The 12060-nt window shown below is 37.9% G+C and overlaps 2 protein-coding genes across 2 annotated transcripts in view; both read right to left on the bottom strand.

Annotated features, from left to right (window-relative positions):
• LOC104749376 lies at positions 7872-9969 on the bottom strand. The gene is made up of 5 exons (XM_010470992.1): positions 9608-9969; positions 9016-9145; positions 8680-8931; positions 8316-8552; positions 7872-8228 (listed from the first exon to the last, which is right to left on the bottom strand). The coding sequence occupies exons 1-5, from the start codon at positions 9967-9969 to the stop codon at positions 7872-7874; spliced, it is 1338 nt and encodes a 445-aa protein (XP_010469294.1).
• LOC104749367 (probable transcription factor RL9) overlaps positions 10042-12060 on the bottom strand; it is a 4673-nt gene continuing 2654 nt past the window's right edge. Inside the window, exon 4 of the mRNA XM_010470980.1 lies at positions 10042-10231. Coding sequence (XP_010469282.1) covers positions 10042-10231 — 190 coding nt within the window. The remainder of the gene's footprint in view (positions 10232-12060) is intronic.

Below are 12060 nucleotides of genomic sequence, written 5' to 3'. Positions count from 1 at the left end.
ATGAGGTTTGTTGGGTCGGGTTTTTTTAATAGCCTGCGTTGTTCGGGTCGGGTTTAAAACCCTACCCAAATCAAAAGTAGGCACAGACAATTTAATCACGTGTTTGTACTTATGTGAGAGACTTGTCAAAAATCAAGTTTATGTAATAAAACTACACCAATTCTAGACCATACTAGCATATTAATTAACATCTTTTAACATGTTTTTTAAAATGATTCTCTGTTTTTATAATGTTAAAATGGTCAAATACAAAGATTAGATGGAAGATAAAGAGCAAATCATAACAATATTATAACATACTAGGTTAATACCCGCGCTACGCAGCGGGGTTGTTTTTAATTATTTTTTAAAATATTTTTATTATTTATGTTTTTGAAAAAAAATTTGCATGTTGTTTGTAATAAAAAAAATCATGAGTAAACATAGTTTTTGATGGTGTTTATTGATAATGTTTTAGTTTTTAATGGTTTAGCCAATGAAATAATGAAGAGAGGTAAGAATTTGTGTCCCTTGGATTCACTCGGATCCTACGGTTTGAAAATACGCCACATCAGCTATTTGAATTATCTCTTCTTATTGGCTCTCGTTTTATGTATATTTTTATCCCATTTTAATCTCTTTTTTAATTTAAAATGATTTAAAATACTATTATCAAATGGAAATGTGTTATAATAATGAGAATATGATCATAATATTTTTTTAACATAGATTTCAATTTATTAGTAATTTTTTACAAATAAAACCATAAAACACAAGGTAAACTATTAATGAAAAAAGGCTTACAACTAAACAATTTTTATAATTAATTTGTATATTTGTAATATTATATTTATTCCTATTGTATGTTATTATAATTACAAAATAACTTTTTGTTTTATTTTATTTTGTTAATTTCTAAATAATAAAATGTGTCTTAATATTGAAGATTAAACCCTAAAACCTATACCCTAAACCATTAAATTTTGAAACACATTTAACTATTTTTCAAATAACAAAGTAATATACAAAAAAAAACATTTAAAACTTTTTACTTAAATTTTATCTACGAATTATGAACATATGAAGCATTTATATATATATATATATATATGATAATACATTAGTTTATTCCATTGTTACTTCTATTTTTTTTTTATATATGTCAACTGATAATACAAATTTTCAGGAACTTAATCATTACTTTATTCAACATACCTCTTCGAATTGCAGACGAACTTGTTGATAAAATGAGGAAGAGAACACACAAAACAAGGCACAAGGTTTGCTTCATGCGGCTGAGAGAGAAAGAGAAACTAAGAAGTTTGTGACAGACATATACCGAATATATATACACCGATTCGATCTGAGATTCCTTTTTTTTTAAATATATTTTTTCTTATTTTGGTAGAGTATAGTTTACACAAGTAATCAAGCATTTTTCACACGCGCAAAGATTCTGCAAAAGATCTATGTTCTGTGATCCATGGTTTCTTTTTTTGTGAGATCTCACATCAACACTCAATTTTCTTGTTAAATATGCGGGCTCTTGAATCCCTGGGATGGGAAACACGGTGTTGGTCTCAATTGTTCCTTCACCTAGACCTTTCTTTTTGTTAGTTTGTTCGATGTTTCTATTGTCATACCTCAATGTCTGGAGGAGCAAACCGCCCTTGCTGTTTTTGCAACCGCCAATTTCCATTTCCATATCATATTTATCTCCTCGAGGTCCAAAAGTTTGGTCTAGCTCAGATGCAATGGATCCAACATCTATGTCAGTTTCCTCTGGAGCCCAGTCTCTGAAGTTGATCATAGGAGGTGGGATTCTGGCAAAGAACAACTCATACAGGTTTTTGAAGAGACCCTTTCCGTAAGGGTTTCTTTCTTGTCATATCGGTATGAAATTCTCATAAGTTGTCTGCAAAATAGTAATAAAAGAGTCAAAATTACAAGCAAACTAAACAAACAAATTTGCAAAAACAGATCACCAAACAGAGCAGCAAGAGTAAGGTTAAGGATCTTGCCTGATTAGTGCAGATGAGGTAGAGGTGGAATACAGTGAGTCCGCCGACAAACCAAACAACGACGAAGCAGTAGAGGATAAGAACAACAAAGACGAAGTCGTTTGCGATGACCGCTAACAACATCTTGCCGTGTAACTCAAGCATACTGATCCAAGAGAAGACAAAGACGTACAAGCAGAGGAGTGTTGAAGTTGATATGAAACAGACAAAGACGTACAAGCAGATCTGCCGTGAAATCGTAATCTCCATCTTCGAAACCAATCAATTTGCAGTCGAGAAACTCCGGTGGTGACCTGAGAAACAGAGAAGTATTATCGCGTATATTTGGTTCTTTAGGCCACGTAAGAGCACATTTCGATTATCTGTATTATTGTTATAATTTTATTGGTTGTTTATTTTTACTGATGTGTCAGCTTCTGGTTCAATACATAAGCTGAGGTGTCAACTGGAGAGAAACTCCCTTGTACTTTTCTAGTATTGATTTTTCAAAATTATTTTTCTTTATCCCAAATGTATATCTAGGAAAAGCACTAATACATAGAAACAAAAGGAACAAAATTAAGAAAGAGATAACTCAGCTTTTATTTTTTGACCAGAGAAAAGAAAACGATGATAAATCAGCTTTTTAGTTCTTGAGACCAAGAGTGAGCTCAAGGGACATATTATCATCATTGTTGTCAGCGTCCTCTTCATCGCCAGATTCATTCAGTCCAATCTGCCATACACAACCATGTATACACATTAATATAATACCAATCATAGATGAGATCATGCATGAACTTGTAACATCAATTTTTTTTTCATCTTTGTAATGTTTTCTTCTTTTTTCGGATTTACAGTCTATTACGTGTGAAGTGTAGTTGGAAGAAGAGGTTCCTTTTATCTTTACTGCAATCTATGCTTCAAACACAGTGGAGGAGAGACAATCGCTATGGACTTCTCTAAGAGATACCTGCATCTCCTTTAATTTCTCGTCCAGGCCATGGTTAGTGGGAGGTGATTTTAAGGAGATTTTAAACCCGTGGGAAACTTCTAATGATAGCATAACCCATTCAACCTCAGCTATGAGAAGATTCAGGGACTATCTTTCAGATACCGGACTTTTTGTTCTCCCTTTTCAAGGTCCTAAGTTTACTTGGTCAAACCACCAGCCATCCAACCCGATAGCTACAAAGATTGACCGTGCTCTGGTGAATGCCCAATGGTTACTGGATTTTTCGTCTAGCCATTGTTCTTTTGAGCCGCCACAGTTTTCAGACCACACACCTTGCCATATAAGGATCCGCTCTAAACCGCCTTATTTTGGATCCCGGCCTTTCAAGTTTTTCAATCTCCTAACCAGTTTGCCATCATTTGTAGAAACAGTTGGAAGCTCGTGGAGATCTTTTGGTCATTCAGCTTCATCCTTGTCGGACATGTGCCATAAGCTTAAGCATTTAAAAAGGCCACTAAAAACGTTGATGAAGGAACGTTTTAGTGACATTGAGAAGCGGGTGGCAGAAGCGGAGCATGAGCTATCATCGCTCCAAGTCTTGGCTCTTAATGACCCAAATACTCATAACCTGCAGCAAGAGTCAACAGCAAGGACTTCCTGGTACTCTCTGCGGTTAGCTGAAGAGAGTTTTTTCAGACAAAGATCAAGAGTTCGATGGTTGGAAGTGGGTGACTCAAATACGAGGTTCTTCCATGCTTTGATGAAGATCATAAATGCTACAAATGCTATAAAGTATGTCCTAAGGCCTGATGGGTCTCGCTCAGAATCTTTGGAAGAGGTACATCAGTTGGCAGAGAGATACTTCTCATCAATCCTATGTAAACCTCGTGGTGACCATTGTCCTTTCTTGAAGGAGTTCTTAGGGAGACTTATCCCGAGCCAACAGATCCATTCTCAATTAGCTTTGCTCTCTATCCAAGTTAATGATGATGAAATCAAGAATGCCTTATGGTGTCTTCCTCTCAATAAAGCACCGGGCCCAGATGGATACCCAGTGGAATTCTATAAAGCGGCATGGCTGGTTCTAGGTCAAGAGTTCACATCAGCGGGCAAAGAGTTTTTTGCATCGGCCTTTTCGCAGACCTGTGTCAATGCAACCTCTCTGATCTTGATTCCAAAGCGCAGTGGTGCGGATGATCTGAAAGATTTCAGGCCCATTTCTTGCATGAACACAACCTATAAAGTGATTTCTCGAGTTCTATTTGATAGACTTAATAAGATTCTGCCGGCAATAATGCTCCCTAATCAGACGGCTTTTATCAAAGATAGGCTTCTCATTGTGAATGTTCTTCTAGCTTCTGAGGTTCTTCAGGGCTACCATTTGGAGACTCTCTCGCCAAGGATCACTTTAAAAGTTGACATCTCTAAAGCTTTTGATTCAGTGAGGTGGGATTTCGTTATATGTGCTTTGGCCGCCAATGGGATTCCTGATCTGTTTGTATAGTGGATAATAAGCTGCATCTGTTCTCCAAGTTTCTCTATCAGCATAAATGGGGTCACTTCTGGATATTTCAAGGGCAAAACTGGTCTCAGGCAGGGAGATCCCCTCTCTCCAATCCTCTTTGTGATGCTCATGAATGTCCTTTCTCTAATGCTTAACAAAGCAGCGCAAGATGGTATCTTTGGCTACCATCCTGGTTGTCAAGATGTAGAGCTCACTCACTTGTGTTTCGCCGATGACCTTCTTATTTTTCTCGATGGAATAGAAGCCTCTCTGGCCGGAGTGTTCACGGTTCTCTCTAAGTTTGAGAAATTCTCTGGTCTCTCTGTAAATATCTCCAAAACCTCCATGTTTTCATCTGGTATAAATGAGGATGTTCTATCACGAATGATGACAAAATTCCCTCTTCCTCTTGCCTCCCTTCTTGTGCGCTATTTGGGGCTTCCATTATGCTCAAGATAGTTATCTATTAAGGATTGTGATCGTTTACTCTCAAAAATTAGGGCGAAGATGAACTCTTGGTTGCATCGGCATCTGAGTTTGGCGGGAAAGTTGCAGTTGCTTTCCACTGTTATTTCGGGTATCATAGGCTTTTGGACAAGTGCTTTCCTCCTTCCTAAGAAAGTCATCAAGAGTATAAATAGTTTGTCTAGCTCTTTCCTATGGCATGGCTGTTTGGACAAGTTTACTGGAGCAAAAGTAGCATGGGAGGATCTCTTGTTCCCTAAGAGAGAAGGAGGCCTGGGTTTGCGATCGTGGCACTCGTGGAATGAAACGTGTGCCATGAAATTGATTTGGATGGTTTTTTTCAGAGCGGGCTCCATCTGGGTTGCTTGGATCAGGAAGAAATATCTTTCTATTTCCACTTTTTGGGCTCTAAACGGGAACTCTTCTAGGTTTTCATGGATGTTCAACAAACTGCTCAAGCTGAGGCACAAAGACATAAACTTCCTCATGATTAAACTGGGCACAGGCGAGGATACATTCTTCTGGTGGGATCCATGGACTCCTTATGGCTCACTCATTCACTTCATGGGCCCTGATGCTCCTCGTCAGCTTGGGATTCCTATATCATCTTTGGTTTTGGACATTAAATCAGGTGCAGTGTGGAATCTCCCACCCGCTAGATCATAAACCTATCTTCAAGACCTAAGCTTCATCACCACTCTTCTAAACTTGGAAGTAAGTGACTCTCCCTCTTGGATCATCAACAATAAGGCATATAAGTCTTATAATTCCAAAGTTATGTGGAACTCTATGCGATTATCAAGAGCGACGGTTTCTTGGTTTTCTCTAGTCTAGCATAAAGCTGCAGTGCCAAAACATTCGCTGGCTGTTTGGCTGTTTATTTATAATTGGAACCCTACTTTGGATCGTATGATTAGATGGGGGCTGGATGTTGAACCGACCTGCCTTCTTTGTGGTCTGCATGATGAGTCCAGGAACCATCTATTCTTTCAATGTGCATACACATCTGAAATCTGGTATGCTTTGATTGGAAAAATGGATTTGCCTAATCCTCCTCTGGATTGGGAAAAAATCATCCAGTGGATCCCGTCAGCAACTTCCTCACCGGTTATCTCTCTTGCACTTCTTCAAGGGTGGCAAGCTTGTGTGTATGAGATTTGGAATGAGAGGAATCGTTGGTTCCATGATGGTATAACACTCCCTCATACCATAATCCTACGCAAAATTACTACGGCTATAAAGTACAAGTCAACAGCTCTCAAGAATCTCTCCTCGAAGCATGGAGAAGCTCTGGAACTTTTCTGGTCCACGCACTAAGATGACTTTCTCAGTCTGTTTGAGTGGTTTTTTCCCCTCCCCTCTTAAGTCTCTTTTTAAATCTGTAATATGCTGGTTATTTTGTTGGTTCTTGTCTGATTCCTTGTTTTGTTAATTCTATTTTTATATATAAGAAGGCCCTTTAACAAAAAAAAATTCAGATAAATATCCCTCATTATAGAAGGGCCTTTAATTTTTCCAAGTGGGGAATAAAACTAGCGATCTGAGTTTCGACCTCTGTTTAGAAAAGTCGAAGATTGGCCATTAGACCAAACCCCATTTAGTATGTTACTATGTTTCGAAGACATGTATAAGAGTTTTTGGTGTCATAATAAACGCGTTGTATATAAGTCCTTTGTAGCAAGTCTACGTTATTAGTAATTATTATTTATCATGAAAAACATAAAAATATCAAAGGAAGAGTATACATACTCAAGAGTGGACAATCGTTCCTCTCTCTTCTCTCTCTAAAAGTTTTTTTCCTCAGATCTAGTTTTCTTTCTTCTTCTTCGTTTCTTTTTGGCCCAGATCTTCATAGATTTGGTCTGGATTTCAAACCGCTACAGGAGTGAGGTAAGCTCTCTTCTCTGACATCGGAGCGGTGTGGTTTTTCGGGCACGCGTTGCGGTTGTGGCCCCTTCCCGGCGGACAAAAGGCGTCGATCTGGTTCCTCCTGGTTTGAAGACACCGCTGGAGATGCAGAGCAGTCTTTCACGGCTCATCCGCATGGTTGGAAGCTGCGACAGCGGCGGAAGACGCTTGTGTATTGGTGGGCTTTTCTGATGGTTGTTTGGTGGTTAATGGCGGATCCTTTCAGGATCTTAGAAGGCTAACACGGACTTCTGGCGATGGAGAGGTTGTCGAGCCTCCTCCTCTTCTCTAGCCACCGTGTTTTTGTTTCCACCAAACCAGATCTGAAGTTTGCTTTACCTCCAGAAAACTTTCCGGTTCACGGCTTCGGAGAGCAAGGGCTTGGATCTGAGTATGTCGTTTTGCTAGGTAGGCACTACAAGAAAACCTGCGTTTAGCGACTCCAACAATCGTCGCTAAACCGTCGCAAAAACCTACTTTGCGACTACTATGCGACTACTTAAGATAGTCGCTAAAAAATGGTCATAAAATTTAGGTGTCTCAAAATGGTCGCAATTTTACGATGGAATTATGACTGCTCTAATATAGTCGCTAATAAGCGACTCTTTACAGACTCTTGATATTAGGAAGCTTCGGTCGTAAAGGTAGTTACAAGTCAGTCGCAAGTTAGTGATTAAATTGTGTGACCATTTTCAGACTACTTTCTGTCATCGCAAAATAGTCCTCGATTATTAGTAACCATTTTGCCACTAGTCTGATAATTTCATAGAAATAAATTTGGTTGCAATTTGGTGACATTTTAGCATATAATAAACCTATTTTATCTATCAAATTTGGAATGAATCACAATAAATTAAAATTGAAAACCAAATTACCACAAAAGATATCATAATCATTCATTAAACATTAAGATTAGCATAATTATGTATTAACCAAAAAGATCATCATAAAGCAAAAACAAGTAAAAAGTCTCAAACAAGCAATTCATGTTTTTTTAGAAAAGACAATGTTTAGAACTTGGAGTAAGTGGAGAAAGGAGATGTGGTGGCTGGTGTTGTGTCTAACTCGGTGGCTGGTGAGTACCTGACACGGTGGCTGGTGGTGTGTTGTCTTCAGGTGTGGAGTCTTCAGGTGTGGTTGCTGGTGTTGTTGCTGGTACTCTTGGTCGCAAGGAAGCAATAATAGTATCATATGCTGGATCTTTCTCTTTCACGTAGATGAGAAGCTCTTGATGCTCCTTCTCACGTCGGGCATTCTCAGCATCTAGATGAGCTATCTTCTTGCGAAGTTGTTCATGAAGCTCGAGAAGTGATGGTTGAGAAGATTCTGCATAGCTTTCCTTCCTTTTCCCTTTCCTTAGTGTCTCAACAAGAGATCCAAGACCAAAAAGGTTTCCCTTCTCATATGTTTGAGTACACTAAAAGAAAGAAAAACATCAAGGTTAGAAAGTTACCATTAAGATTAATCATACACACTCATCAAAATATAGAAACTAAGGAGTTACCTTAAGAAAGATATCATTCTTTTCATCAATGCTGAGAGTACGGTGAGTTGAACGTTCAGAAGAATTCTCTGAATTTTCTGGACCATCATCGTCCACTCCACACAGTCTCTCCTCTAATGTTTTCTCATAAGTCTCAGCTACTTGTTTAGCTTTTTGATCAACAAACGATCTGTCAGCTCGAGTGTGTGTCTTCATGAACACTTCAGCAAATGATACCGGACGGCCCAATTCTTCTTCCTACAAAGAAATTGTGATATGTTAAAATCATGGAAACAAGGTGTTTAGAGTGTTATAATCATGGAAGCAAGGTGTTTAGGGAGTTAAAATCATGGAAGCAATGTTAAATTACTATTTCTTGATGAACTTGCACATATGATTTCTGACTGGTAAGGTGTTTGTGGACACCAAGACCACCACGATCGGAGTTTCTGCACTGCGAGGCATTTGAGCTCCAATGATCACACATCTCAGCCCATAGTTCTGCACTGGTGATCCAAACAGGTTGTTTACCACTGCTTTTAGCTTGACTAACAATGCCTTTCATTCGCTTCTTGGCTATCTTTAAGAACCTCTCTCTAACAAGCTCAGTAATCCCAGTATCCAAATAGAACTTCCGCTACATATTACAATTTAGTTAAGTTAGTGATGATACTAAGTCAGTTATGAGAGATAATAAACTTTGAAAGCTATAAGACATTACCGCAAATGTCCTGAAATATCTCTCTTGAACGGGTCTAGGAGTAACCTTCCAGCTGTAGTAAGGACCATCGAATTTCCTTCTAAATATTCCAGAGATCACCCGAGAAATTTTTCCTTTGTGTCTGTTAAACCTGTCACAAAACAACACACAATCAGTCTTAACCAATACAAAGTAACACAATCAACCTACCACTAAGAGCAAAGAGAACAATCTCAATCTCAATCTCAAAACAAAACAAACAATCTCAATCTCAATCTCAACTTAATCAACAAAACAAACAATCTCTAACTTAATCAAAAAAACAGTCAAAATACAACCTACCAAATCTTTAAAACCTTTCTTCTTTCAATCAATCAAACAAACACAACAGTCAATCAACCTACCAAATCTTTAAAACAAACACAACAGTCAATCAAATCTCTCCTCTCCTCTTGTCCTCTCAATCGATAACTTAATCTCAAAACAAACAGTCAATCAACCTACCAAACAATAAAACAAAACCTCTAACTTAATCAAACAAAGCAGTCTTTCACTAAACGTAATCAAGCAAAAACAGAGTCTCAACCTAACTCTAAGAGCAAAAAGAAATTACCATAGAGTCTCAACGCCGGGGATGGGATCGACAGACAAAATTGGGAGATGTTGTCGGCCTGGAAGAGCTAGCATAACATCTAACAAAGCTTGGTAGTCTTGTTCAGCTGGATTAGGAATAGGGTTTTCTTCTTCGGCAGGATTGTGATTAGGGTTTTCTTCTTCGTAATCCTCTTCCATGTTTAGGTCTGGTTGTTCTTGTATGAATGGAGGAACAGGAGGCGGTGGTTGAGGAGCAAGAACCGGTGGTTGAGAACCAACCCGCAGTGGTTGAGAACCAACCCGCGGTGGTGGAGAAGCAACCCGCGGTGGTTGAGAAGCAGTAGGCGATTGTTGTGTCCTCGGCAGAAACTGGGACGGCATAGTTCTATATGAATTTGTCACGGACTGAGAGCCTGATGGATTGGAGGAGTGAGACGACGTTCCGACACCACTTCAACCTCCGCGTGAAGTCGCACCATTGGAGGCATGATTAACTGCGGCAGAACTGGGTTCCCTCGCACCATTGGAGGCCTGATTAACTGCGGTGGTTGAGGGTTCCCTCGCACCATTGTAAACCCTAACACCTCCAGAGGATCTGCCTCCGTGACCACTAACACCTCTCGCGGATTTGCCTCCGTGACCCCTACCAGCCATTAGAGAGAGTTGAGAAATAGGAGAGATTTGAGAGAAGAAGAGGCGAGATTTGATCGATTGAGAGGATAAGAGGAGAGATTCGAGAGGAGAAAGAAGAGAGAGTTGAAAGGTTTTCGACACTTAGTCAAAATAGAAAGCGAGAAAGAAGAGAGCTTGTTGTGTTCTTTGCCTGGTAATTAACGAAGAGGAGTCGCAAAGTGGTCGCAAAAGAGACACATACTAAAAAAGGGGGGAACATTACGCGCCTAAACCTTGGCAAAAAATCATTAAATGGTCAAATAGAGTAACACAATGGTCACAAAAGTAGTTGCACAATCGTTGCAAATTTAGTAGCAAAATAGTCGCAAAAAACAAGAGTCACAAAGTTAGTAACAAATTAGTCGCAACTTGTTACCCTATTGTGACTCTCTGACTTTAGTCACAATACAAATTTTTGGAATCTATCATTTTTGCACAATTCTATTGATATCAATCAACAATATGGACTCATGATTGTCTTATAGTGTATATGGAATAGTTTATGACCTTCAAATATTGTTTTCATATCTTTGTTTTGCAATTTTCATAAAATTACAAACCTTCTTATGAAATAACATGTATACTCTTTACAATGATTTAGATATTATGAAATTTTTGTGTCTAAATACTAAAATGGAAAGGTTTGACAAAGTTTATATGACTGATATTGATCAATTCAAAGTGGAAATGTGTATAGAAACATGTTAACATTTCTCTAATGTGAAATTTCAAATTCAACAAATCGAGAGTTGCTAAGGAGTCGCAAACCAGTATCTAATTCAGGTGTTAGACGCTAAACAGTCGCAAAAGAGTATCTAGCACAGGTGTTAGACGCTAAACAGTCGCAAAAGTAGTTGCACAATCGTCGCAAATTTAGTAGCAAGATAGTCGCAAAGAACAAGAGTCACAAAGTTAGTAACAAATTAGTCGCAACTTGTTACCCTATTGTGACTCTCTGACTTTAGTCACAGTACAAATTTTTGGAATCTATCATTTTTGCACAATTCTATTGATATCAATCAACAGTATGGACTCATGATTGTCTTATAGTGTATATGGAATAGTTTATGACCAATAAATATTGTTTTCATATCTTTGTTTTGCAATTTTCATAAAATTACAAACCTTCTTATGAAATAACATGTATACTCTTTACAATGATTTAGATATTAAGAAATTTTTGTGTCTAAATACTAAAATGGAAAGGTTTGACAAAGTTTATATGACTGATATTGATCAATTCAAAGTGGAAATGTGTATAGAAACATGTTAACATTTCTCTAATGTGAAATTTCAAATTCAACAAATCGAGAGTTGCTAAGGAGTCGCAAACCAGTATCTAATTCAGGTGTTAGACGCTAAACAGTCGCAAAAGAGTATATAGCACAGGTGTTAGACGCTAAACAGTTGCAAAAGTAGTTGCACAATCGTCACAAATTTAGTAGCAAGATAGTCGCAAAAAACAAGAGTCACAAAGTTAGTAACAAATTAGTCGCAACTTGTTACCCTATTGTGACTCTCTGACTTTAGTCACAATACAAATTTTTGGAATCTATCATTTTTGCACAATTCTATTGATATCAATCAACAGTATGGACTCATGATTGTCTTATAGTGTATATGGAATAGTTTATGACCAATAAATATTGTTTTCATATCTTTGTTTTGCAATTTTCATAAAATTACAAACCTTCTTATGAAATAACATGTATACTCTTTACAATGATTTAGATATTATGAAATTTTTGTGTCTAAATACTAAAATGGAAAGGTTTGACAAAGTTTATATGACTGATATTG

The sequence above is a fragment of the Camelina sativa genome, chromosome 2 (assembly GCF_000633955.1).
Source record: "Camelina sativa cultivar DH55 chromosome 2, Cs, whole genome shotgun sequence".
Taxonomy (NCBI): Eukaryota; Viridiplantae; Streptophyta; class Magnoliopsida; order Brassicales; family Brassicaceae; genus Camelina; species Camelina sativa.
This window is presented reverse-complemented; position numbering and strand designations above follow the sequence as displayed.